The 23,885-nt window shown below is 47.1% G+C and overlaps 2 protein-coding genes across 7 annotated transcripts in view; one reads left to right on the top strand and one right to left on the bottom strand.

Annotated features, from left to right (window-relative positions):
- UQCR-C1 (Ubiquinol-cytochrome c reductase core protein 1) overlaps positions 1-666 on the bottom strand; it is a 99,251-nt gene extending 98,585 nt beyond the window's left edge. Inside the window, exon 1 of the mRNA XM_084579516.1 lies at positions 464-666. Coding sequence (XP_084435642.1) covers positions 464-529 — 66 coding nt within the window. The 5' untranslated portion in view covers positions 530-666. The remainder of the gene's footprint in view (positions 1-463) is intronic.
- A 103-nt stretch (positions 667-769) lies between these two features.
- LOC146180294 (uncharacterized) overlaps positions 770-23,885 on the top strand; it is an 85,697-nt gene continuing 62,581 nt past the window's right edge. For 2 of the 6 annotated variants that reach the window (XM_084579511.1, XM_084579515.1), the window contains exons 1-2: positions 779-1,407; positions 20,026-20,190. In XM_084579511.1, the coding sequence (XP_084435637.1) occupies positions 1,235-1,407; positions 20,026-20,190 (338 nt within the window). In that variant the 5' untranslated portion in view covers positions 779-1,234. Of the gene's footprint in view, positions 1,408-20,025; positions 20,191-23,885 lie in introns of all 6 variants that reach the window. The other 4 variants (XM_084579514.1, XM_084579509.1, XM_084579510.1 and 1 more) reach the window with 4 other exon arrangements.

The raw sequence follows: 23,885 nt of genomic DNA, 5'->3' as shown, positions 1-23,885 counted from the left end.
ATTCCCAGCTAGTTAGGACAACAGCAGGAAAACTTTGAAGAAACGAAGCAAAGACGGAAGCAACATTTATTTATGAAAGCGAATGCGAACGCTTTGACTGCTCACGCATGTTCGTATGAATGGCCTAAAACCGGCACCTGCAACCAGCATGCGCGGCCCTAAACTGCACCAACTTCTCGGGCGGAGGAAGCACTGGAAAAAGCTGCGAGCTTCAAACTCGCTTCAAGAATGTTGACACATTCCGCAGAGTAAGTTAGGACACCTAGCATGAGATGCATGGTTAAGGAACCACTGCAAAGCGGTCACAGAAGGTCAATCGGCATCCACATAGCATGCGCCCCCCTTCGAGTGCAACTTTACTCTGGCCGCTCTACGCGACGGCATCGCAACAATTCCGCACAACCGTGCTTCACGTCAGTCATACTGTTTAAGGCTCGCTGATCGAATCGTTCAAACAACTTACGCACGACTTCCTGGCCACATTTTGAAGTAGAACTGCAGTACCCTTGAGCAGCCTCGAGGTCGCCATTTTCGCCGAGTGCCCTCTCGCTCTCTTCGATCGACCGGAACTGCCGGAACCACCGGGGATCTTGCCGAAACTGGCGAAAATTGCTAGACTCAAAGGAAAAATCAAGCTTATCGAAGACTGAAGTCAAACAGTACGAGCGTCGTTGAGGTAGGAGGCGCTGGGTAGGCTCACTAGTTGAGGCAACAGAAGCTTTACTGGTCAGCACTCCATGCGTGATGCGGTAGTACAATTTGTCGCCGTTTTGTCTAGTGGCGCTTGTCACTGTCCTGTTTCAAAGGCGGAAAATGTGCCATTTATCTGCTGGTTCATGCACTCTGGCTCGGGCACTGTGGTGACTGTAATTTTACCGCAAGGCCCTTTACCGTTTTACGAAGTTGTTCGTTTATTGGGACAGCACGCTGGTGCTGCTTTTACTGAGAAGAAGGGCAACGTCGGCAACGTCTACAGGCTACTCCGAGCGAGACATGTGACACGCGTTATCACGGGTAGGGATGGGCACAGCTCGCGTTGTAAACTGTCGGTGGTGTCGCCGTGATGTGAAATGCACGTACTATGACGCGCCGGTCACTGTTTACCATCGGCAGCGGCCTATGAGCACTGGTCATTGACGTTCGCACGCTACCGTCATCGGAACCGCAAAGCAAGGAAGCTTCGGTGGTCTCGTTGGTTCCGCCGGCGAAAGCCGCCCGAGAGCAGACGACGACCATGTCTGCTCCTACGCTGATGGGATGCCCGGACGTTTCGTCTTTCCCACCATCGTACAGCGAGGCCACCCGGCAACACGCTTCTCTGGGCGGAGGACTGAGCTTCGTCGACTTCTTGCCATACTGCATCAATTCGGGCGGCTTCTTCAGCACGCCGACGTTCGAGCAGTTCAGGTAGGTACGCGCACGTACTCAATAGCGCAGTCCATAAACCAAAACCCTATTTGAGTTGTGGTTCGTAGTTGTTTCGCATTGTGTCGTGCCATAGCCTCCTATATGTCGTGCGAAATCATAGCTTAGTTCCTCTTTGCTGAAGCACAAGTCAGATGCGTATCCGAAAGTTGACTTATCGCGAGCGGAGCGCTGTGCCTGCCACACTGTGCAGTTGCTGTTTCGGTTAGCTGCTGAACTGTTGCAGATTTTTGAACCCAGATCGGTGCACTGCGTGAAAGTTGCTGAATTGGAGCGTGTTTTCACGCACGGGCATTGTTGTGTTGTGCTTCGTTTTTCAAGTAAAGGTCACGAACACGCTAGAGCTTCCTTGGTATCGTACGTGTGGCCGACCTTGGATGAGTGTTCCATTTGTTAGCTTTATTAACTCATTCTTTTGCTCATAAATTCGATCTCAGCGGTTATGTTATGAATATGTGTAAAATTTTATCAACGGTCGAGACGTTCGATCGTAAGATGGAAGGGATAAAAATTTCAAGACAAGTACCGGCAATCACATCTTGACATGTTTTTACAACACTGTGCTAAATTGTACCCCATTTGTGTTTGCCCTTTGTTTAATACCAGAACCTTTTTTTGTCTTGTACTCACTTGAACCATTTATTTTGGCTATGCATGCCCTCAAACGAAGCGACTAAACTGCAGGAAGAACTTGCTTAGGGGACTGACCCATAAATATTGAGTAACTTCATGCTGCTCCAGTAAGATGTGTTGCGGGACTAGTTGGTCATAAACTTATATAAGCACAACAAAGACTACACAACAGACAAGAAGGACAGAACAGGGCTCTACTTGCAACTGATTTATTCAGAACAGTGAGGTCGACTTATATACTGTAGTAATCCCGATCGCCATCAGCTCGCGCGCCAACCCGAAGAGGTAGACGAAGTGGAGCCGGAGCCTTGTTGGCACTGCACTGTTGGTTCGAACGCTACCCCTGTCGCTTTGGTTTGCGGACGTTGCCTACGGTCTTGGTGCTCCAAAAAACACCTTACACTTGGTGGAGGTGTCTCGGTCGTCGCCCCAGTCCTCGCAAATTTCACCCTGGAACTTCGGAACCGCACGCTACCGCCTTCGGTCACAACCATGCAGGACGCTCCCAGCCAACCATCGGCGCCCATCCCTGCCACTCCTGCCACCTGTCCCGGGGCACATCGCCCCCGTGACCCACTTTTCTTCAGTGGTACCGACGACCATGACGTGGACGACTGGCTGGCCTCTTTCGAGCGCATCAGCACTTACAACCGCTGGGACGATTCCATAAAACTGAGCAACGTCCTCTTCTACCTCACGGACGTGGCAAATCTGTGGTTTCAAAACCACGAAGCCGATCTTTCAACGTGGAGCCTCTTCCTCTTCAACGCGGATGTCTTCGGCCGTCCTGCGGTACGCAGACTCCGTGCCGAACAACGCCTCCATGCACGGCTTCAACTTCCCGAGGAAACGTTTACCAGCTACATTGAGGACATAGTTGACCTCTGCAAGCGGGTCAATCCGTCCATGCCCGAGCCCGAAAGAGTCACACATGTTCTAAAAGGTCTTACTGATGATGCATACTATATGATGTCGGCCAGGGACCCTACTTCCGCATCCGACATTATAACCCTGTGCCAGAGGTTTGGCGAGCTGCGAAAGCAACGCGCTTCTACGCGGCGGGCTGCCGCACCTGCCGGCATTGCTGGCTTGGCACTGGCTACGTCGTCTGCGGAACAGTCTCAATTTATGCAGAATATCCAAGACTTCATCCACGAAGAAATTGCACGCCAGCTGTCCCTCCTCCATCCAGTTCAGCCGACCGTCTGCACTTCGCAATTAGCGCCGGCCAACGCGCCATCCATCTTGCCGGCTATCCGCCAAGTTATCGAGGAGAAAGTCGCCGAAGCGCTGCCTTCTAGTGTTCTCATCGCTCCTGTGCAAGCCCCACTCACTTACGCTCAAGTAACCGCTGGAACGCGCGGTCCGCTTCCTACATCGTCTTACCAGAACGGCCCTACATTTTATGCTCCACCTCGTTTCACGGTCCCTCAGTCTCCAATCCCTCGACCGCGACGCCGCATTTTGAACCCATGGCGAACCGCCGACAATCGCCCAATTTGCTATACTTGCGGGCTCCCGGGTCACGGCGCTCGCCTTTGCCGTCAGCGCCCGCTTCATCCTGAGAACGCAGTCCGTTCTCAGGATGAACCTCTACGATCCCGAGCCGCCCTTCAGCAACGTCTCTTCTGGATCGCCTCCACTTCGGGCTCAGTACTCGACACGCCGCTCGCCTTCGCCTCACTGACGTTCCATTTCGCCAATGCTCCGGCGACGGGGCCTTACGCAAGGGGAAAACTAAATGCCGCAGTTCTGGAGGCAAGAACTGCGCGTTTGACGAACTCGTTAAGTCCTCCGCCTTCTCCCGCCAACGTCATTGAAGTGTTCGTGGAAGGCTTTCCCGTTCTTGCGCTGGTGGATACAGGTGCTGCCGTTTTCGTAATTAGTGATGTCCTTCGCCGCAAAATTCGCAAGGTCACGACGCCGCTTTCTGCCTTTTCGCTTCGTATGGCCAGTTCAGAGCGCATCACCCCTGTAGCAGTGTGCACGGTATGAGTTTGCATCAAAGACATTATGTATCTCTTCGAGATGGTGGTGCTTTACGCCTCCTCCCACGACATCATCCTCGGCTACGACTTTCTGTCGACTCACAGTGCTGTGATTGATGGTACCCGTGCCGAAGTTGAGCTTTCCCCTGTGTGTAATGTTTCCCTGTGTGACCCGCCTGTGCGCCCTGCTAAACTCCTTGTAGCTGCAGACACCGACATTCTTCCCTTTTCTTCTGTTCTCGTTCCCCTTATTTCGACATCTGCCCTCCCTAGTCCTGTTCTCTTTACGCCCAAACTCGCCTCTGCCCACCATAACCGCCTCCTTCTTCCTTTTGCCGTTCTAACGATTTCTGATGGCAGCTGTGTCATCTATGCTTCTAACCCTTTTCCCTGCCCGATGGTTGTTCTTCACGGGGAGTGCCTCGGCTACATTGAAGAGCTGGACCCTGATTGCACTTACATGTTCTCCGAACCTGAAGTTTTTCCTCACGTCGCTGCCCTGACGTCTTGTGCTGCTACGAGTGATGAGCTTCCTGTCGACGCCCTTCATCGAGCTATCGCGACCGACCTTCTGTCCGCCCAACGGGACCAAATAGTCGCCCTCCTTCAGCGCTTCGGTGCATCTTTTGACGTGTCCCAGCCTTCCTTGGGCCGCGCCTTGACCATTTCTCATGCAATCGACACTGGTCCTCATGCTCCTCTGCGGCAGCGACCATATCGTGTGTCGCCCACTGAGCGCCGCGTCATTCATGACAATGTCGCCGATATGCTTCAACGGGGCATCATACGACCATCTCATAGCCCTTGGGCCTCCCCCGTAGTGTTGGTGACAAAGAAAGATGGCACGATCCGCTTCTGTGTGGACTACCAGCGTCTGAATAAGATAACCCGCAAAGATGTTTACCCACTACCACGAATTGACGACGCGCTAGATTGTTTGCAAGGAGCGGAGTTCTTTTCGTCGCTAGATTTGCGCTCTGGCTATTGGCAAGTACCGATGGCTTCCGCTGACCGCCAGAAAACAGCCTTCATCACTCCCGATGGCTTGTATGAATTCAATGTGATGCCGCTCGGACTGTGCAACGCCCCCGCCACCTTCGAGAGAATGATGGATAAAATTCCCAGTGGGCTCAAATGGGAAACGTGTCTGTTATCTAGATGACATTGTCGTTTTCTCGAAAGATTTCCCTTCCCACCTTCTGCGCTTTCAGCATGTCCTTATGTGTTTACTGAAGCCGGCCTACAGCTCAACTTGAAGAAATGTCACTTTGCTGGTACCAAGCTCACAATACTTGGTCATGTCATATCCAAGGATGGCGTTCTACCGGATCCTACCAAACTTCGTGCCATCGCAGACTTCCCCAAGCCCACAGCCTTGAAAGAACTTCGCAGTTTTGTCGGTCTATGTTCGTATTTCCGCTGTTTTATCTGCAACTTCACCAGTATCATCGCCCCTTTAATACAACTTCTCGCCGGAGGCCCAAACCTCTCCTCTTGGTCACCAGCCTGTGATGCTGCGTTCAGTACACTACGCCGTCTACTGGTCTCTCCCCCTATACTCCGCCATTTTGACCCTGCCTGCTCGACCGAAATACACACTGATGCAAGCGGCGTAGGTCTGGGTGCTGTTCTTGCTCAACGGAAACCTGGATGTTTCGAGTATGTCGTCGCGTACGCTAGTTGTACCCTCACGAAAGCGGAATCAAACTATTCTTTGACGGAAAGGAGTGTCTGGCCATCATATGGGCCATTACCAAGTTTCATCCTTATATTTACGGTCACCCATTCTATGTTGTTACCGACCACCACGCGCTCTGTTGGCTATCCTTCCTCAAAGACCCCTCCGGCCGCCTCGCCCGCTGGGCCTTACGTCTTCAGGAGTACGATATCCACATCATTTATCGATCTGGACGCAAGCACACAGACGCTGATGCCCTTTCCCGTTCACCGCTTCCTAACGACTCGACGGCTGGCTTCGTTTGTGCCTATGATATGTCGTCGCTCAACATTACCAACATGAAATTTGAGCAGCAGAAGGATCCATGGATATCCTCCCTCTTAACATTCCTGTCTACGCCCGCAGAGCTGTCTCCGTCATGTGCACTTCGTCGTCAGGCCCACCACTTGCGTTGTGTTAGCACTCCTTGTGCTAACACAAGAGACTTGTGTTAGCACTCCGTCTATTAGTTTATGCGATAAAGAACTCTCTTTTCTCCGGCGGTGATACTGTCAGCACAAGTGTTTTCCTATCTTTGGCGTATAAATGTGCTGCATGTCTGAAATAAAGATTGTTGGAAGTTAGCGCTCGTGTTGTTCGTTCTTCTCGTGTGTCCTGTCTGCTTTGCGCTACAGTCTCGCTATATCAAATCTTTCTCCAGCGACTCCTCTCTTCTCATCAGATGACCAAAGTAGCTGAGCTTTAACTTTAGAATTTGACCCTCCAATGAGCAGTCAGGGTTTATGGTCGACAATATCGACTGATTTGACCTTCTGGCAGTCCAAGGAACTCTCAAGAGTCTTCGCCAGCACCACAATTCAAACGCGTCAATTCTTCGGTGGTCAGCCTTCTTCACAATCCAACTCTCGCATCCATACATCACAACTGGAAAGACCATAGCACGAGTTATACGGATCTTGGTTGGCAGACTAATGTCTCTGCTCTTTACTAGGCAGTCAAGGCTAACCATTGCTCTCTTTCCCAGAAGCAGGCGTCTCCTAACTTCATGGCTGCAGTCTCCTTCCGGGGTGATCTTGGAGCCCAAGAAGAGAAAATCTGTCACAGTTTCCACTTCTTGCCCATTGATGCTCCAGGACTTGATAGGGCAAGACGCCATGATCTTTGTCTTTTTAATGTTCAGTTTAAGCCCGAACTTCTCACTCTCTTCTTGTACGCGCATCAGAAGTCTCTTGAGTTCCACTTCACTTTCTGCCATTAAAGTGGTATCGTCCGCATATCTAAGGTTGTTGATACGTTTTCCAGCAATCTTCACTCCAGCTGAAGACTCGTCCAGACCGGCCTTCCTCATGATGCACTCTGCATATAGGTTAAATAGGCAGGGCGACAGTATGCAGCCTTGCCTCACTCCTTTCTCGATCGGAAACCAATCAGTAAGACCATGCCCAGTTCTGACTGTGGCCTGTTGCCCTTCATACAGGTTCCTGAGGAGACAGATGAGGTGAATTGGAACTCCCATCTCTTGGAGAGCTTGCCACAATCTGCTGTGATCTACGCTGTCAAGCGCTTTCGCATAATCAATAAAGTAGAAGTAAATGGGTTTCTGGAAAAGGTGTATTCTTGCAATCTTAACGTCCAGCGTCCCAGACGTCTAGTAGGGTCTTCGAGGGAAGATAGCCAGCACAAGGCATGGTGGTCTGTGATAACAGTAAAGGGTCATCCAAACAAATAAGGGCGGAATTTTGCAATAGCCCAAACAAAAGCTGGGCACTCCCTTTCTGTGATAGAGTAATTTCGTTTTGCCCTAGATTGTAGGCGGCTGGCATACGCAATCAGTCTGGTGCAGCCATGGTGTCGCTGAGCGAGGATAGCTCCAATGCCGCCGTGACCACTGGCGTCAGTGCGGAGTTCGGTAGAGGCTGAAGGGTTGAAATGGGCCAAGACGGGTGGATTGGTGAGTGCAGGGATAAGTTCAGAGAAAGCTGCTGCTTGGTCAGGGCCTCAAAAGAAAGGTGCATCTTTTTTCAGTAGGGCGGTGAGAGGGCGAGCAAGGGCTGCGAAGTTCTGGACGAAACGACTGAAATAAGAACACAAGCCATGAAAACTTCGAACATCACTAGATGAACGTAGTGTGGGAAAGGTACGAACGGCACGAATCTTATCGGGGTCAGGCTGGACACCAGCAGCATTCACTAAGTGGTGAAGAACTTTGATTTCCCGATGGCCGAAACTGCGTTTCGTGGAGTTGAGTTTAAGGCCGGCGCGGCAGAATAGCTCGAGAATGGTAGAAAGGCGAGAGAGGTGGCCGTCAAAAGTGGACGAGAAAACAATGACGTCATCTAAATAACAAAAACAAGTCGCAGCAACGAGTCCATCATCCGTTCGAAAGTTGCAGGGGCATTACATAGGCCAAAAGGCATGACTTTAAATTGGTAGAGGCCGTCAGGAGTGATAAATGCTGTTTTTTCGCGGTCTCGTTCATCGACAGAGATTTGCCAGTAGCCAGAGCAAAGGCCGATGGAGGAAAAGTAGCTGGCTCCATGAGGGTAGACGTCTTTTCTGGTCAACTTGTTAAGGTGGCGATAGTCGACGCAGAATCTCTAGCTCTCATTTTTTTTCTGGACTAGCACAACTGGTGACGCCCAGGGAGTGTTTGAAGGCTCAATGATGTCATCGGCCAGCATCTTGTCAACTTCATGTTGAGTCACCTGGCGCTCGGAAAGAGACATGGTACGGTCGCTTGTGAACAGGAGCAGCATCGCCGGTGTCGATGCGGTGGGCTACAACAGACATTTGGACAAGAGGTTGGGCCCCAAAATCAAAAATATCGCTATATGAAAGCAACAGCTTGTAGAGCGTGTCGACAGAATCAGGTTGCAGGTCGGCCGCAATCATGCTGGAAACAGGATCACGGTGTAAGGTAAAGGAGACGACATAGGGGCGGTAGGGGCTGTGCAAGGTGCAGAGGGAGGGTCGGTAGTTAGGGCTGAAACTTCACAGTCGGTAAGCGGGGACAGTTCAGCTAATGATATTCCGTCGGGGAGGACTTTGATCGACAAACTGAAGTTTAGGACTGGGAGAGTGGTGCGATTCTGTGATACGTGTATGATGAGGTGTGGGAGGATGACATGACGCTGCAGGACGACGTCTGTAATTGGACACGCCAGGTAGTCTCCATCGGGCACAGGCGGGAAAGGGCACATAGGAATATAAACAACAGCTTCCGGAGGGAGGCGGGAATATTTTGCTGAGTGGAGGCGAGGTGGCGTGGGGAGGTCTTCAGAGCAGGAAGGAAGGTCCAGGCGTAGAATGCCGGTAGAGCAGTCAATAAGGGCTGAGTGAGTGGTGAAGAAGTCAAGGCCAAGGATCAGGTCATGGGGGCATTCCTGGAGCACGGTGAATAAGACTGGTGTGTGACGGCCAGCAATGGTTACACAGGCCGTACACATACCAAGCACGACAGCAGGGCTGCCATTGGCAACACGAACGGTGGGCGAAACTGCTGGCATCAGGACTTTCTTCAGGCGACGACGAAACGAGGAACTGAGGACAGAGAGTTGGTCACCAGTGTCAATAAGGGCAGAGACAGGCACACCATCAACAAGGGCTTTGATGAGGTTAGATTGTAGAGCAAAGGTCAACAGAGGTTTTTCAGTCCGGGTCGCGAATGCAGCATCACCTCCGGGAGCTGCATCGTCTAGTTTTCCGAGACGCGGCCGGCATAGGACGGTGAAGAATTACGACGAGGAAGAGGAGAGCGGGAACGTCGAGTTTGCGGGGAAGGCGACCGGCTGGAAACACGAGCAGGTGGAACAGGATCTGCATGGGACGGGTCAGGTTGGGGCGAGGAGCGGCGCGGTGCCGAGACTCCACTACGATTGACGTAGTAGAATGGGCGTGACGGCTTGTACCAGCGGTTGCGTCAATATGACCAACACGGGAATAGTTGAAGCAAATGAGGCAATCGTCGGCGGTACGCCAGTCATCAGGATTACGGTAGTGGTATCGAGGCATAAAGCTGGGGTTAAAGGCAGCAGCGATCACAGGAGGGGCTGAGGTGGAGTCGATGGTGTTTGGGACGTGGCCAGTAGAGATGCCCACGTTAGCGACCTCCTGGCGAACAACAGCCTGGATGAAGGATACCGTAGGCAGGGAGGCAGGGTGTTGTCTGTCAGCTGAAATGAGGAAACAGCAGGAGCCATGGCCTCGAGTTCGCAGTGGACGATTCGTGTCAAGTTAGTTGGGTTGGAAGGCTGACAGAGAGTAGGCAGGTCAGCACAGGACGAGGTAGCAGCTGTGTTCGGCAGGCAGTCAAACCGGTGACATATGCGTTTTTGTTTCGCCTGCTCAAAGCACCGGCACACTTGAAGAGCAGAGTCCACAGTTGAACAGTCTTTGCATAAGAGTAGGTAAAAAGTATGTGGCCCACTTTATCTTTCTCACTCATGGCCGAGTCGACTTTTCGGCACAGGGATAGGACGTCTTGTATGTAAGAAATATATGACTCGGACGATGTTTGGGAGCGAGATGCCAGGTCTTTCTTGGCAGCAAGGCGGCGTCCAATGGGTTTGTCGAAGAGGTCGCGAAGCTTCTGTTTGCATACGTTTCAAGATGTCAGTTCGTCTTCCTGCACTTCAAACCAAATGCGTGCGGTGCCAGTCAAATAAAATATATTTGCCAGCATGAGCGTTGCGTCCCAGCGGTTGTGTTTGCTTACTCGTTCGTAGAGGGCCAACCAGTCGTCCACAACAACATCGTCGGTCCCGCAGAAGGTGCCCGGGTCCCGGGGTTGTGCCATCACGACAGTTGAGGCCGGCGGCCATAGAGGGGGTGGGGTCTGTCGACATAGTGATGGTACCGATGCGGTGTCCACTGCGGAGATCCAGCCTGTTGTACGGGGATCGATGATTTCACCTCCACCAAAGATGTTACGAGTGGATATCACGCACCGATGGGTAACACCACTCAGAAATCGCTGGCCACCGCTTAGCCGCACAACTCAAGAGCGTCGTCTTCGTCCACACACCCAGGCACTTCTTTCTTCACTTGCTGAATGCCAGCATGGTACACCACATAACAATATTGTTGGACTGGAGCCACGCATGACCTGATGCAGATCCTATTCTTCTGGATATATTTTTGACCTTCACAACTGCTGGTAGGTATTCCTACAGGGCACGAATGGACACCACAACATACCTTATCACTTCTTGCATGTGAAAAACATTGGAATTTGGCATGCTGTTGTTGTGCCAAGTGCTCGTAAAGAGGATGATACGACAGGGCTGCAGAACCAAGATGCTTTGTTGGGCGAGTTGGTAAACATCCATTGTTAATAAAAACTGCGCGAACAAGAAGACACAAGACAAGATAAAAGGAAGCTACAGGACAAGCGCTGACTCACAACTCAGCCTCAGCCTTTACTCCAAGGCCCAGAAATGGGACGAAAACGAAGCTTTTGCATGAAACTTACCTGGGTTCATCTGCTAAACAAAAAGTCACTCAAAAAAGACATCTCTTTTCTTGAAAGAGCAAGAGAAGCCTTGCTGACGCACTTAATGTCCCTTGAAATAAAATATGCTTCTTTCAAGAAAAGAAATGTCTTTTTTGAGTGACTTTTTGTTTAGCAAATGAACCCAGGGGTGTTTCACGTGATAGCTTCGTTCTCGTCACATTTGTTTTTGTCTGGGCCTTAGAGTAAAGGCTGAAGCTGAGTTGTGAGTCAGCGTTTGTCCTGTAGCCTTGTCTTGTGTCTTCCTGTTTGCACTGTTTTTATTAGCAAGGGCTGCAGAAGTCGCATATGATGTTTTTCGATACACTTCCCTTTTGTTTTCTTTTTTAAATTTCTGCTTCATATGTGTGTATTTCAAGCATTTCAGGCAGCGGTGGCGTAGCGGTAGAACATCCGCCTCGCATGCAAGAGGACCGGGGTTCAAATCCCGGTGCCACGCAATTCTCCACCGGATTAAAAAAAAAAAAAAAAAAAATCCACGTGTCGATGGAACTGCATAGACAGGTTTGGGGTGCAACCTGATGCCGGTGAACACCGCCGGCAACGTACTCCCTCACCAGAACAGGAGTTAACCATCCTGGCGCAGTAATTGGCCGCAACCTCTCATGATAAGCTCCACAAAGCCCCGGCCCTCAGTCACCAGCGGCTGCGGAACAACTGACCACGGCGGCGGTCAGACCTGTGACGCAGCAGGGGGTGCTAAGAATGCCTAGCTCCGCTGGACAGGCCGCCATTGGAAACTGACCCTGGCAACGTTTAATGCTAGAGGCCTAGCTAGTGAAGCTAGTTTAGCAGTGCTCTTACAGGAACTAGAGGGTGTGAAATGGGATGTCATAGGGCTTAGTGAGGTTAGGAGGCCGGATGAGGCATATACTTTACTGAAGGATGGACATGTACTGTGTTATCGAGATTTACCAGAGAGGCGACAACTAGGAGTAGGTTTTCTTGTCAATAAGTATATAGCGGGGAATATAGATGAATTCTATAGTATTAATGAGAGGGTGGCAGGCATCCTAATTAGGCCTAATAAGCAGTATAAACTGAAGGTTGTACAGGCCTATGCACCTACATGTAGTTATGATGACAAGGCTATTGAAAGCTTCTACTAAGATGTAGGATAGGCAATGTGAAAAGTAAAGACTTGGTATACTGTACTAATGGGCGACTTCAATGCCAAGGTAGGGAAAAAGCAGGCAGGAGTCAAGGCAGTAGATGACTATGGCATTGGTTCTAGGAATAGCAGGGGGGAGTTACTAGTTGAGTTCGCAGAGCGCAATAACTTACGAATCATGAATACCTTCTTCAGCAAATGGAAGAACAGGAAATGGACACGGAAAAGTCCGAACGGGGAGACTAAAAAGGAAATCGACTTCATAATGTGTTCAACCCCCGCCATTATGCAAGATGTAGAGGTAATCGGGAAAGTGCGATGCAGTGACCACACGATGATGAGGTCCCGAATTAGCCTAAATCTGAAGAAGGAACGCACCAGATTAGTAAGAAAGAAACCCATCAACGAATTAGCGGTGAGGGGGAGGGCAGAAGAGTTCAGGAGCTCGCTACAGAATAGGTATTCAGCTCTAACCGAGGATGGCGACATTACCCTAGAAACAAGGAAGAGTAATCTCAGAGATATCATTACTCAGTGCGCGGTAGAAGTAGGCGGTAGGATAGTTAGAGAGGATACCAGTAAGCTGTCTAAGGAGACGAAAGATTTGATTAAGAAACGCCAGAGTGTGAAAGCTTCCAATCCAACAGACTGGATCGAATTGGCCGAGGTATCAAAGCTAATCAATAAGCACAAGGTGGCCGATATAAGGAAGTATAACATGGAGAAAATTGAGCATGCTGTAAAGAATGGGGGAAGCTGTAAAGCGGTAAACAAGAAATTGGGCATAGGCAAAAACCGGATGTATGCGATAGGGACAAGGCGGGCAACGTCATCACGAATATGGATAAGATAGTCAAAGTAGCTGAGGAGTTCTCTACAAATCTCTGCAGTAGCCAAAGTAGTCAGGACCGTAATGAGATTGGCGGTAGGGAAAAACAGTCAGACGTTCCACCAGTGACGAAGGACGAGGTCAAGAAAGCATTAGAAACTATGAAAAGGGGGAAGTCAGCTAGAGAGGATCAGATAACTACAGATTTGCTGAAGGACGGTGGGGATATCGTGCTAGAAATATTGGCCACCCTGTATACGCAGTGCCTGGTGTCATCCACGGTACCAGAACCATGGAAGAATGCAAACATTATCCTCATTCATAAGTAAGGGGACTCTAAGGACCTTAACAATTACAGACCAATCAGCTTACTGTCTGTTATATATAAGGTATTTACTAAGGTAATAGCTAATAGAATTGGGACAACCTTAGATTTCAATCAAGCAAAGGATCAAGCAGGGTTTGGAAACGGTACTCTACTGTCGATCATATCCATATCATCAATCAGGTGATAGAAAAATCCTCGGAATATAACCAGCCCTTACACATAGCATTCATTGATTACGAAAAAGCATTTGACTCAGTTGAAACCTCGGCGGTGATGCAGGCATTGCGAAATCGGGGTAGACGAGCCGTACGTGAAAGTGCTGGAAGATATATATAGTGGCTGCACAGCAACTATAGTTCTGCATAAAGAAAGTAACAAAATTCACATAATTCCCACACAATCTCCCCACTACTATTCACAGCTTGCTTAGAGGAAGTATTCAGAGACTTGGAATGGGAGCAGTTAGGGATAAGGGTAGATGGAGAATACCTTAGTAATCTGTGATTTGCTGATGACATTGCCTTGCTAAGCAACTCGGGGGATGAACTGCAAATAATGATTGATGACCTAGACAGGAAAAGTAGAAAGGTAGGCTTGAAAATCAATATGCAGAAGACTAAGGTAATGTTCAACAGCCTCGGGAAGGAACAGCAGTTTACATTAGGTAGCGAAGTACTGGAAGTAGTAGGCAAATATGTCTACTTAGGACAGGTAGTAACCGCAGATCCGGAACATAAAAAGGAAATAACAAGAACAATAAGATTAGGATGGAGCGCATTTGGCAAGCACTCGCAGATTATGACTAGCAGCTTACCGGTATCGCTCAAGAGGAAAGTATATATAACAGTTGCGTCTGACCTGTACTCACCTATGGCGCTGAAACGTGGAGGCTAACCAAGAGAATTCTACTTAAGTTGAGGATAACCCAGAGGGCTATGGAACAAAAAATGGTAGAGGTAACATTAAGAGGTACGAAGCGTGCAGAGTGGGTCAGAGAAATAACTCAAGTTACCGACATTTTAGTGGAAATTAAGAAGTAGAAATGGACATGGGCAGGACATGTAGTGCAAAGAGAGGATAACCGATGGTCGCTTAAAGTAACAAACTGGATTCCAAGGGAAGGAAAGCATAGCAGGGGGCGGCAGAAAGTTAGGTGGGCGGATGAGATTAAGAAGTTCACAAGGGTCAAGTGGATGCAGCTAGCACAGAACCAGGTTAAGTGGAGAGATATGGGAGAGGCCTTCGCCCCGCAGTGGGTATAGTCAGGCTGATGATGGATGATGATTTCAGGCCTCTATGTAATGACTGCATTAGGACCAGAACTTTTGTCCAGCTATAGACCTTTGCACCGGAAACCTTGAAACCAAAGCGTTAGAAATGGATATCAGACACCCGGTAGCGGTAGCGGAAGTTAAATGATGGCAGAAAACAGTTTTCTTGAAATTTTCAACATCCGTAATGGCAGCGATGGAGGGAGGAGGGCCATTCCAGTCAACGCTGGTTTTAGTAATAAAAGAATCATAACACATTTTTGTTCTCGAAAATGGGACACCAAATTTAAATGTATGATCGGAATGGGATGAAATGTATGAAGGGCTCTCAAAGAGATGGTTTTTTTCATAGAGGGTTATGATGATACATTCTGTGGAAAATACACAGTCTAAAACACTTTCGGCGCGAAGAAAGGTTCGGTAAGGCAAGTGTGTTTTTCATTGAAGTAATGCTAGCGTAACGGCAGTAGTTAGATAAGATGAAGCGTGCCGCACGATTTTGAATGGATTCTAGTGTGTTTATCAGTGTGATTATATTAGGATCCTAAACTGCGGATGCGTATTCTAACTTTGGTCGTACTAATGTTTTATAAAGTTTTAGTTTTATTGGCAGAGGTGCGGTAGAGAAATTTCGGCGCAAGTATCCAAGAGTCCTTTTGGCGTTATTGGTCTCATGTTCGACGTGTCTATGCCATGATAAGTTATGTTAGATATGAACACCTAGGTGTGTGTAAGAGGTAACAGGTTCAAGGTGAATGTCGTGGAGAACATAAGTACGCTTGTTATCAGTGATGCTAGTGCAACGTGATACATGCATTGTTTTACATTTATTAACGTTTAGTCGCATGAGCCATTTATCGTACCAGTTGGATGTGCTCGTGAGATCATTTTGAAGATAAATAGAATCAGTCTGGTTTGATATTTTGTGATAGATGATGCAGTCGTCTGCGAAAAGCCTAATAGAAGAATGAGAAATGCATTGAGGAAGATCGTTAATAAAATGGGGTACACCCGATGTTACGGAAGTGCGAGAGGAGCAGCCGTTAGCAGAGACATACTGGGTACGATTTGGTAAGAAGCTTTTAATCCAGTTGACTACGTTAGGGTCAATGTTAAGCATGCTAAGTTTAAGAATTAAAAGATCACAGGAAACAGTATCGAAAGCTTTTGCAAAGTCTAAAAAAACACAGTCTACATCAAAGTTCGTCAATGTGGACAAATAGGTTGTTAGTAAAAGATATGAGTTGTGTTTCACATGAAAATGTCTTCCTGAAACAGTGTTGTTCTGCTGAAAAGAAGAAATTAGACTCAAGGAAATCAATCAGATGAGAATATATGATATGCTCTAACATTTTACATAGTATACTTGTGAGTGATATAGGATGATAGTTATCGGGGGAATGAGCGTTACCTGGTTTAGGTACTGAAACAACCTTGCCAACCCTCCAATCGCTTGGAAGTACCGAGGAACCTAGAGATTGGGAAAAGAGCATCGAAAGCATAATGGAAGAATATGGTTTAGTGATTTTAAGCATTTTAGAGTTGACTGCATCTTCACCTGGGGAAGCAGATTTTTTCAAAATTCAAATCAGCTTTTGTATGCCGACCCAGTCTATACTGATAGAGCTCATTGGTAAATAAGAAAAATTTGTTACAGACGGTACAATATTGGGAACACTTTTGTGGAAAATGGAAGCAAATACATCATTTAAAACGGAACAACACTGATTCGGAGGAATCGAGACATTGTCAGAATGGGCTAGTTGAATAACCTTGTATTCTTTGCCCCCAACAACATTCCAAAACTTACGTGGATTAGATTGCAAAAGTGATGGGAGGGTGTTATCAAAAAAATTCTTTTTTGCATCTTTAACAGCCATTAGAAATTCTGCATGAATACGATGATATGCTTCCCGGCGTTCAGGAAGGTTAGATGCTTTAGCGCGACTAAAAATACGCTTCTTTTTATTGCGTAAGTGGCGTAGGGATTTAGTAAGCCATGGTAAGGTAGGATTTGAGACAATGCTAATTTTAGGTACGTAGCGATCTATTAGTTCTAGCAGTTTATTTTTGTACAATGACCAGTTTGCCGGTACATTCGGAAAAGTTTAGAGTGTAGTCGGCAATGAATGATTCTAGTTCAGTTGTGATGGACGCGGTGTCGGCGGCACTATAATCACATATGGTCTTAACAACTTTCTTGGGACGGACATTCTTCTTAATTGTCAAGGGAAGCAGTGAGTGGTCACTCAGTCCTTCTAGGTATGTTGGCGGAGAGACCAAATGGGGAGCTGTTGTAAAAAAGAGGTCTAAAATAGTAGACGAAGTGCTGGTGGTGCATGTGGGTTTATTAATTAGCTGGGTTAGATTAAAATCGGTACAGGTGTCTAAAAAATTTCAATAATCGGAGGATGTTTGCTTAAGGGAGGGAATACCGTTTTGCCACACTATATGTGGGAAATTGAAATCACCCAGTAAGAATAAATGTGATTTTGGGTATCGAACAACTAATTTATTAAGGGCATCATGAAGGTCAGTGCAGAAAGTAGCAGGTGAGGATGGGGACCTATAACACGCGTAAAGGATAAGGTCACCCGTTTTAAATGTAACGCGAGTGCAAACTATTTCTAATGGTGAATCGATAGAGATAGCAAAGGAATTGATAGCAGAGTTCACGGCAATCAGTACACCTCTGCCTGTTCGGAAATCGCGGTCATATCTGTAAAGGTTGTATTTTTTTTTCGCAATCTAGTATTTCATTATTCTTGATTTTGCAGAGAGCCAAGTTTCAGTGAGCACAACTATATCAGCCCAGCATGCATCGATATGTGATGATAGTGATGCACGTTTGTTGATGACACTTCGGACATTAGTGAAAAGAATTGATATGCTGTTTGTTTGCTTTCGATCTTTAGATAGTTATGCTGAGCTTGAATGTGCAGAGGGTAAACCCGGTGATGGGATGTCTCTTTTTGGGGTAATCGCGCTCCTACTTCGTCCAGTTTCGCATACTTCGTCTGTAGCTGCGCAATAGACGTAGCACCTTTTACCTATGATCAATTTGTTGTGGTGCAAAGAATAAAATTGACTACTAGCCTTGCCAAAATCGTTAAGGGCTTTCCATGATTTACGGGTGGCTTTGCAAAAATCTTCGCCGATAGAAACACCATCTTCTTTAAACAGTGCTTTTTGCGAAAGTATATATTCTCTCATTTTATTGGATGCAAACTTAGCAATAGCAGGTCGTGTTTTGCCATTTGCAAAGCTGCCTAACCTATGAGCCCAATGAATTGTAGTTTTAGAGGAATTCAAATCGAGACACTTGGAAAGGAAATGATGGATCTGAGCTTCCGATTGCACCCACGTTTCAGACGAGTTGTCAGAGATGTCATAAAATATTAAGTTGTCGCGTCTTGACTGGTCCTCCAGCTCGTCCAGTCTGGACGCAAGCGCAGCGCTCTCATTTGATACTGCCTCTTGGACTGCTGTAGTAAGATCGCTACTAGAAGGCATGTTTTCGAGGCACTCAACTGCAGCTTCCACGGCCGTAATCCTATTAGAAAGGTCTGAAACAGTCTCAGATAGCGCTTCTTGGTTAACTTTTAGTTCTGCTATGGCATTCATCATTTCTTCATGTCGCGTGTCAAACTTGGATGACAAAGCAGCTATCGCGGCCCTAACTTCGCTGTGCTGGTGGTCCGCTTCCTTGTTAGGACCAGGATTTAGTTCTACATCTCCGGAAAGTAGGAGTAACATTGCAGTAGACACAATCGTTGAACATGGTAGCAAGCACTTGTGGGCAAGGGAAGAGCAGCAAACATACATTGTTTGTATGTTTGCAAAATAGCGATTCAGATTGACTAACCTGCACAAGAAAGCAGAATAGAGAACTTAGCGACCGCATGGTAGCCGCTCTCCCATGCCCACTGGAAGCACCTCGTAGATGCCAGTTGCTTAAATAGGCGCGGTGCAGTGCTAAAGCCAAGTATAAACTTAACAAACCAAAGGTGAAGCAAGTGAGACAGAAAAATTCAATTGCAAATTATTTAGCATTGTTAGCAGCAGTAATGTCTTTTGCACCCTGCCAGGGTAGCGCAGGGGCTACGGCGCTTGACTACTGTTCCCAAGGATGCGGGATCGAATCTCGGCCTCGGCGACCGCTTTTCGGTGGAAGTGAAAAGCAAGGTGCCCATGTGCTGTGCGATGTTGGTGCACGTTAAAAAACTCCAGATGGTCGAAATTCCCGGAGTCCTCCATTACAGCGGCTCTAGCCTGAGTCGCTTTAGGACAATAAACCCCCCCCCCTAAAAAAATATATATATATATCTTAGGCATGTTAACAAGAAAAAAACATGTGCCCAAAATTTAGTGTCTATACTTTTTTGAGTTTATACTCCTGGTATGTTTCATATTTTGCAGTCTTTCCATAAATACTGCAAAAAGCAGTGCACAGAAGGTATGTTGGCAGAAAAAAAAAAACAGAACCATTTGTTTCTGAACCCCTCTGCAGTTTAATGAGATGTACTTGACCGCCGTGACCATCCATTTAAATTTAGGCGCATGTCATGTCGTACATCTAAATATGCACATTCATTCATACCACATACGACAACTGTCTGGAATGCTCTGCCTTCACATGTTGCTACCGTCACTGATGCGGATAAATTTTATAATCTATTGGCTGCCACTACCTCTGCTTAAACTTTTTGTGTTCATTGTTCACTCACCAGTGCATCAGGTTTCTGTCTTTATTCTGTTAATGATAATTCTCGTTTTATTTTCATGCCGTTATTTGTGAGACATTGTATAACTTATATCAACGTTACTGTCTGCCGCTCTGTTCGTTTTTTTTCCCTTTTGAGCTTCAATGTTTAATTTTGTATTTTGTATTTTTGCAAATATTTATATGCTTTTATCTGTTTTGTTGTTTCTTGTAATTGTGGTTTGTTTACTTTTGATTACATGCCTGTTCCCCCCCCCCCTCCCCCCATGTAATACCCTCGCACTGAGGGCCTTTAGGGGTATGTTGTATAAATAAATAAAGATGTAAATTCAGTAATAGACAATTTTTGCATTTCAGAATGTAGGAAATACTCTGAGGAGCACTGTATGGCAGCAAATGATACATCGATTGTTTTACCAAGCTGCAGTTCACTGCATTTTTGTAATCCTTGGTGGCTGAAGTTATGTGACACACCCTGCATTCATTTCTTTTCAAGGATAATTATATGGTGTGAAATTTTGGCCATGCAGGGTGCTGGTGCAGCGTGCCAATGACTGGCTAAAAGAGAACCGCACATGGGAGGTGAAGACATGTGAGAGTGTCGAGTTCAAGACGTCATCAGAGGTAGTCAACACAGAGCGCATGACCTACTACGAGTATGGCGACCAGAGCACTCGCTATGTGCGGTGCCTCAGGTTCGTGTGCACACTTCTTATCACACTTGCTTGTACGCAATGGAAGATGCATTCACTAATTGCTGATCTCAGAACATCAACGCTGACCGGCACTGCGATTGGCATGACTGCCCATCATATTTGAATTTTTATGTGCGAGCTCTCAGTCTTCCATCTCATATTTGATCCCCTTGTATCCATTCTTCCCTTTGTGAAGGTAGTCAATTTAGTCTATAGCTGATGAACGTTCCCCTGCTTTTTGCTCTCCTTTTGTCCTTCTGACTTGATGAAGCTCGTTAAAACTTCTCATGGTTTCCAAGGACACATTCACTGGTTTTTCTGCTTATCTGTAACAATAGTTAGTAAATTTAACTCTTTGCCAGCTTGGAATCTCAGCTGGTAAAGAGAAAGCCTAGGTTTGGCTGTTATTTTCAGGTGCTGTGACTGGAGGAGCATAATAACACTTTTTTAAACGATGTGGATTTCAGATGAGCAGAGTGCCTTCCTTGCTTCTTTAAGGCGGGGGTACCACGCTAGCGGCAGTCAGCAGCCGTTTTTCAGTATGTTTGTGCGAGCGCTGTGGCTGTTCCGCTTAAGCTAGAAGAATGATGCTTAGTTCACTGTAAAGACAATTTTATCTTCTTTCCATGGATATGCGTTGATAAAAACTATTCACTTTTTTATAACGGCAGTGAGCAAAATAATAAAGGGCTAAAACAATATTTTTGTTCGACTTGCTTGCTTTTGCCCAGGTTGTTACAAAAACTACTGCTTCTAAAAGAAAACCGCTTCTGCAGCGTTTAGTCGAAGCATCAATGTTGGCCCTGACAACTATTAGTTTCAGTTGATATGAGCAAATTAGAACTGGTGCAGTAAATAAGTGCGAAAATGGCAAAATGGCACATTAATAGCTTCTAATAAAATTCACAAAATTGAAACAAATTTAGCTAGCTTGTAGATAGTAACCATTTTGTTATATATTGAAAGCTTTACTGTGCTACACCGCATATTTTTGTACTTTTCATCGTTCAAAGTTGGTCGGAACTTAGAAACAGTGCTTTTTTTTAACTGACCTCTTGAAGCAAGTAAACACCCTATAGTCAACAAATTATGCACACGAACCATATAGGAAATGATCTTGGCCCTAACAATGTCAAAATTTCACTATATGAAACAGAACAATAATACGGCGCAATTCACTTGGGCCTGAATCTCAGCAAAATACACCTAGCACAAAAGACCACTGCTATATTTCAGGCTGTTTTCTCAAAAACTGAAGACTCTTGTCTTAATACTATCAGTAATGTCTAGGTACGAACGATAAACAGTGCGTATTAACTCAATAATCGCTCTTTTATTGGTCCGCAGGGTTTTTACGTTTGAATCTCGCGGCCATTTTGACGGCAATGGAGTTCAGCCAGCTGACGAGAGCGGCGCTGTCAAACATTTTGAAGAAAGATCTATGGGTGTACCCCAATGAATATTGTAGTTCGCTAAAGCATGGGCATCACCTTTCGGTCGTTATTTTCGGCGACTCACCACTGTTGAATTGTCAGCGCGGATGCTGAACTGCTTGAATGACTTCCTGACAAATCGCACGTTCAGAGTTCGCCTAGGAACAACATCAGTTGCGAGTAATTGAGAAGTGGTAGAGGCTAATGAGTGGTGTCAATCGATACAGGCTGACGTAATGTTGCTGCCAAAAAAATAATTAGGCCAATAAGTTAATTAGGTAATTAATTACAGGCAAGAAATGTAAAAGTTGTCCACAGCAGCTGTGAGTAATTGAGAAGTGGTTAAGGTTAATGAGTGGTGTCAATCGGTAGAGGGTGACGTAACTTTGTGTCAGAAATAATAATTAGGCCAATAAGATAGCTAGGTAAATAATTAGAGGCAAACACCCAAAATTGAGAAGTAATTGAGAAGTAATAGAGGTTAATGAGTGATATCAATCAATAGAGGGTGACTTAATATGTGCAAAAAGGTAATTAGGCCAATAAGTTAATTAGGTATATAGAGGCAAAAAATGAAACAGTAAAGGCGAAAATGGTCTCATTAGCCAATAGCTTGGCGCCACATTTGAATGTATTGTGAAAGAAGGCCAGGTCGAGACGGCAAGGTCGTGGTGGCAAGGCAAGGTATGCCGTGTCAGCGTTTAATCTGATGGAGAAAACCGAACCGCGTGCCAGAGCCGGCGCTGCGGAACAATGATGATGGCATGTACAAAAAGAAGAAGATCATGGTATGTACAAATGAAAGAAGATCCGTGGAGGGCTCACACAATCTGCCCGGGGGGGTCGGAAGCGGCCAGTCTGGCCGCTCCTAACCAACCGATGCACCGCGGCACACAAATGACTTCAAGCGAGATACATGAAGAATTTCAGTTACACGGTGGCGTCGGTCGGCTGGGGGATCAACAGGTGTGACTTGGTAGTTCACTGGGGAAGTTTGGTTGATGACCTTGTAGGAGTCAAGATAGCGGCGCTGAAATTTATCACTAAGGCCAGGGGTGCGCAGTGGTGTACAGAGCAGTACTTCGTCACCAGGACGAAAAGAGACCACACGATGCGTCGAATCGTAGCGACTCTTGCGGTCTTGCTGGCACGCCTCTGTGTTGAGGCGGGCAAGTAGACGGCATCTGGCCACACGGGATAAGAACTGAGCTAGTAATGATGAAGAGTAGTCGGGCGTAGAGAAGAAGGAAGTGTTGAGGGTAGCAGTGGGAGGATGGCCGAAAATGAGGAAAAATGGAGAGTAACCGGTAGTCCGCTGTACTGCAGATTATAGGCGAATGTGATGAATGGTAGAATAGAATTTCGATGATCCGATGTGATGTACATGGATGTCATATCCGATAGGGTGCGATGAAATTGCTCAGTCAGACCGTTAGTCTGGGGATGGTAGCTTGAGGTTGTCTTATGGAGGGTGGATGACGCATGAAGAACATCGGATATGACTGTCGATAAGAAGGCCATCTTGCAGTCACTTAGGAGCACCCGAGGAGCGCGATGATGCAGTACAATTGATCGCAAAAAGAAATTAGTTACCTCTTCAGTGGAACCAGTCGGTGCAGGGGCTGTCTCAGCATAGCATGTAAGGTGGTCGACAGCTGTTATAATCCAGTGGTTACCCTCATCGGAGAGAGGTAGGGGACCATATAAGTCGATGCTGACTACGTCGAATGGCATGGCGGGACAGGGAAGGGGGCTGTAGGAGGCCAGCAGGGGAAGAAGTCGGCCGCTTGCGACGTTGGTACAGATGGCAGGAAGCAATGTATTTAGCTACGGTGGTAGACAGGCCAGGCCAAAAGAATCGTCTTTTCACGCGGTCGTATGTTTTGTCAAAACCAAGGTGACCTGCAGTAGCGTCATCGTGGAAAGCCGCTGGTATTACGTGGACGAAGCATACGCGGCACGACTGGGAGCCAGCGAGTTCCATCAGGATAATACATGTAGCGGCGTAGTATGCCATCTTCAAGCTTGAAATTGCGAAGCTGTCGGCGAAGCCTAACGTTGGGTGGGCTCGAAGCGCCGATAAGGCAGTCGATGATGGGCCGGCAGTAGACATCAGCTAATTGCTGCGAGCAGAGAGCGTGTTTGTTCTCAGAGTCGTCAAAAGAAACTGTTGTGATATGCGGCGGGGGAAGCGATGGTCGGCTGTGGTCAGAGGTGAAAATGCATTGTGAAGAAAAACAGCAGGCTGATTCCGAAACTGGG

Source organism: Amblyomma maculatum, chromosome 9 (assembly GCF_055883805.1).
Source record: "Amblyomma maculatum isolate TAMU_Amacu chromosome 9, ASM5588380v1, whole genome shotgun sequence".
Taxonomy (NCBI): Eukaryota; Metazoa; Arthropoda; class Arachnida; order Ixodida; family Ixodidae; genus Amblyomma; species Amblyomma maculatum.
This window is presented reverse-complemented; position numbering and strand designations above follow the sequence as displayed.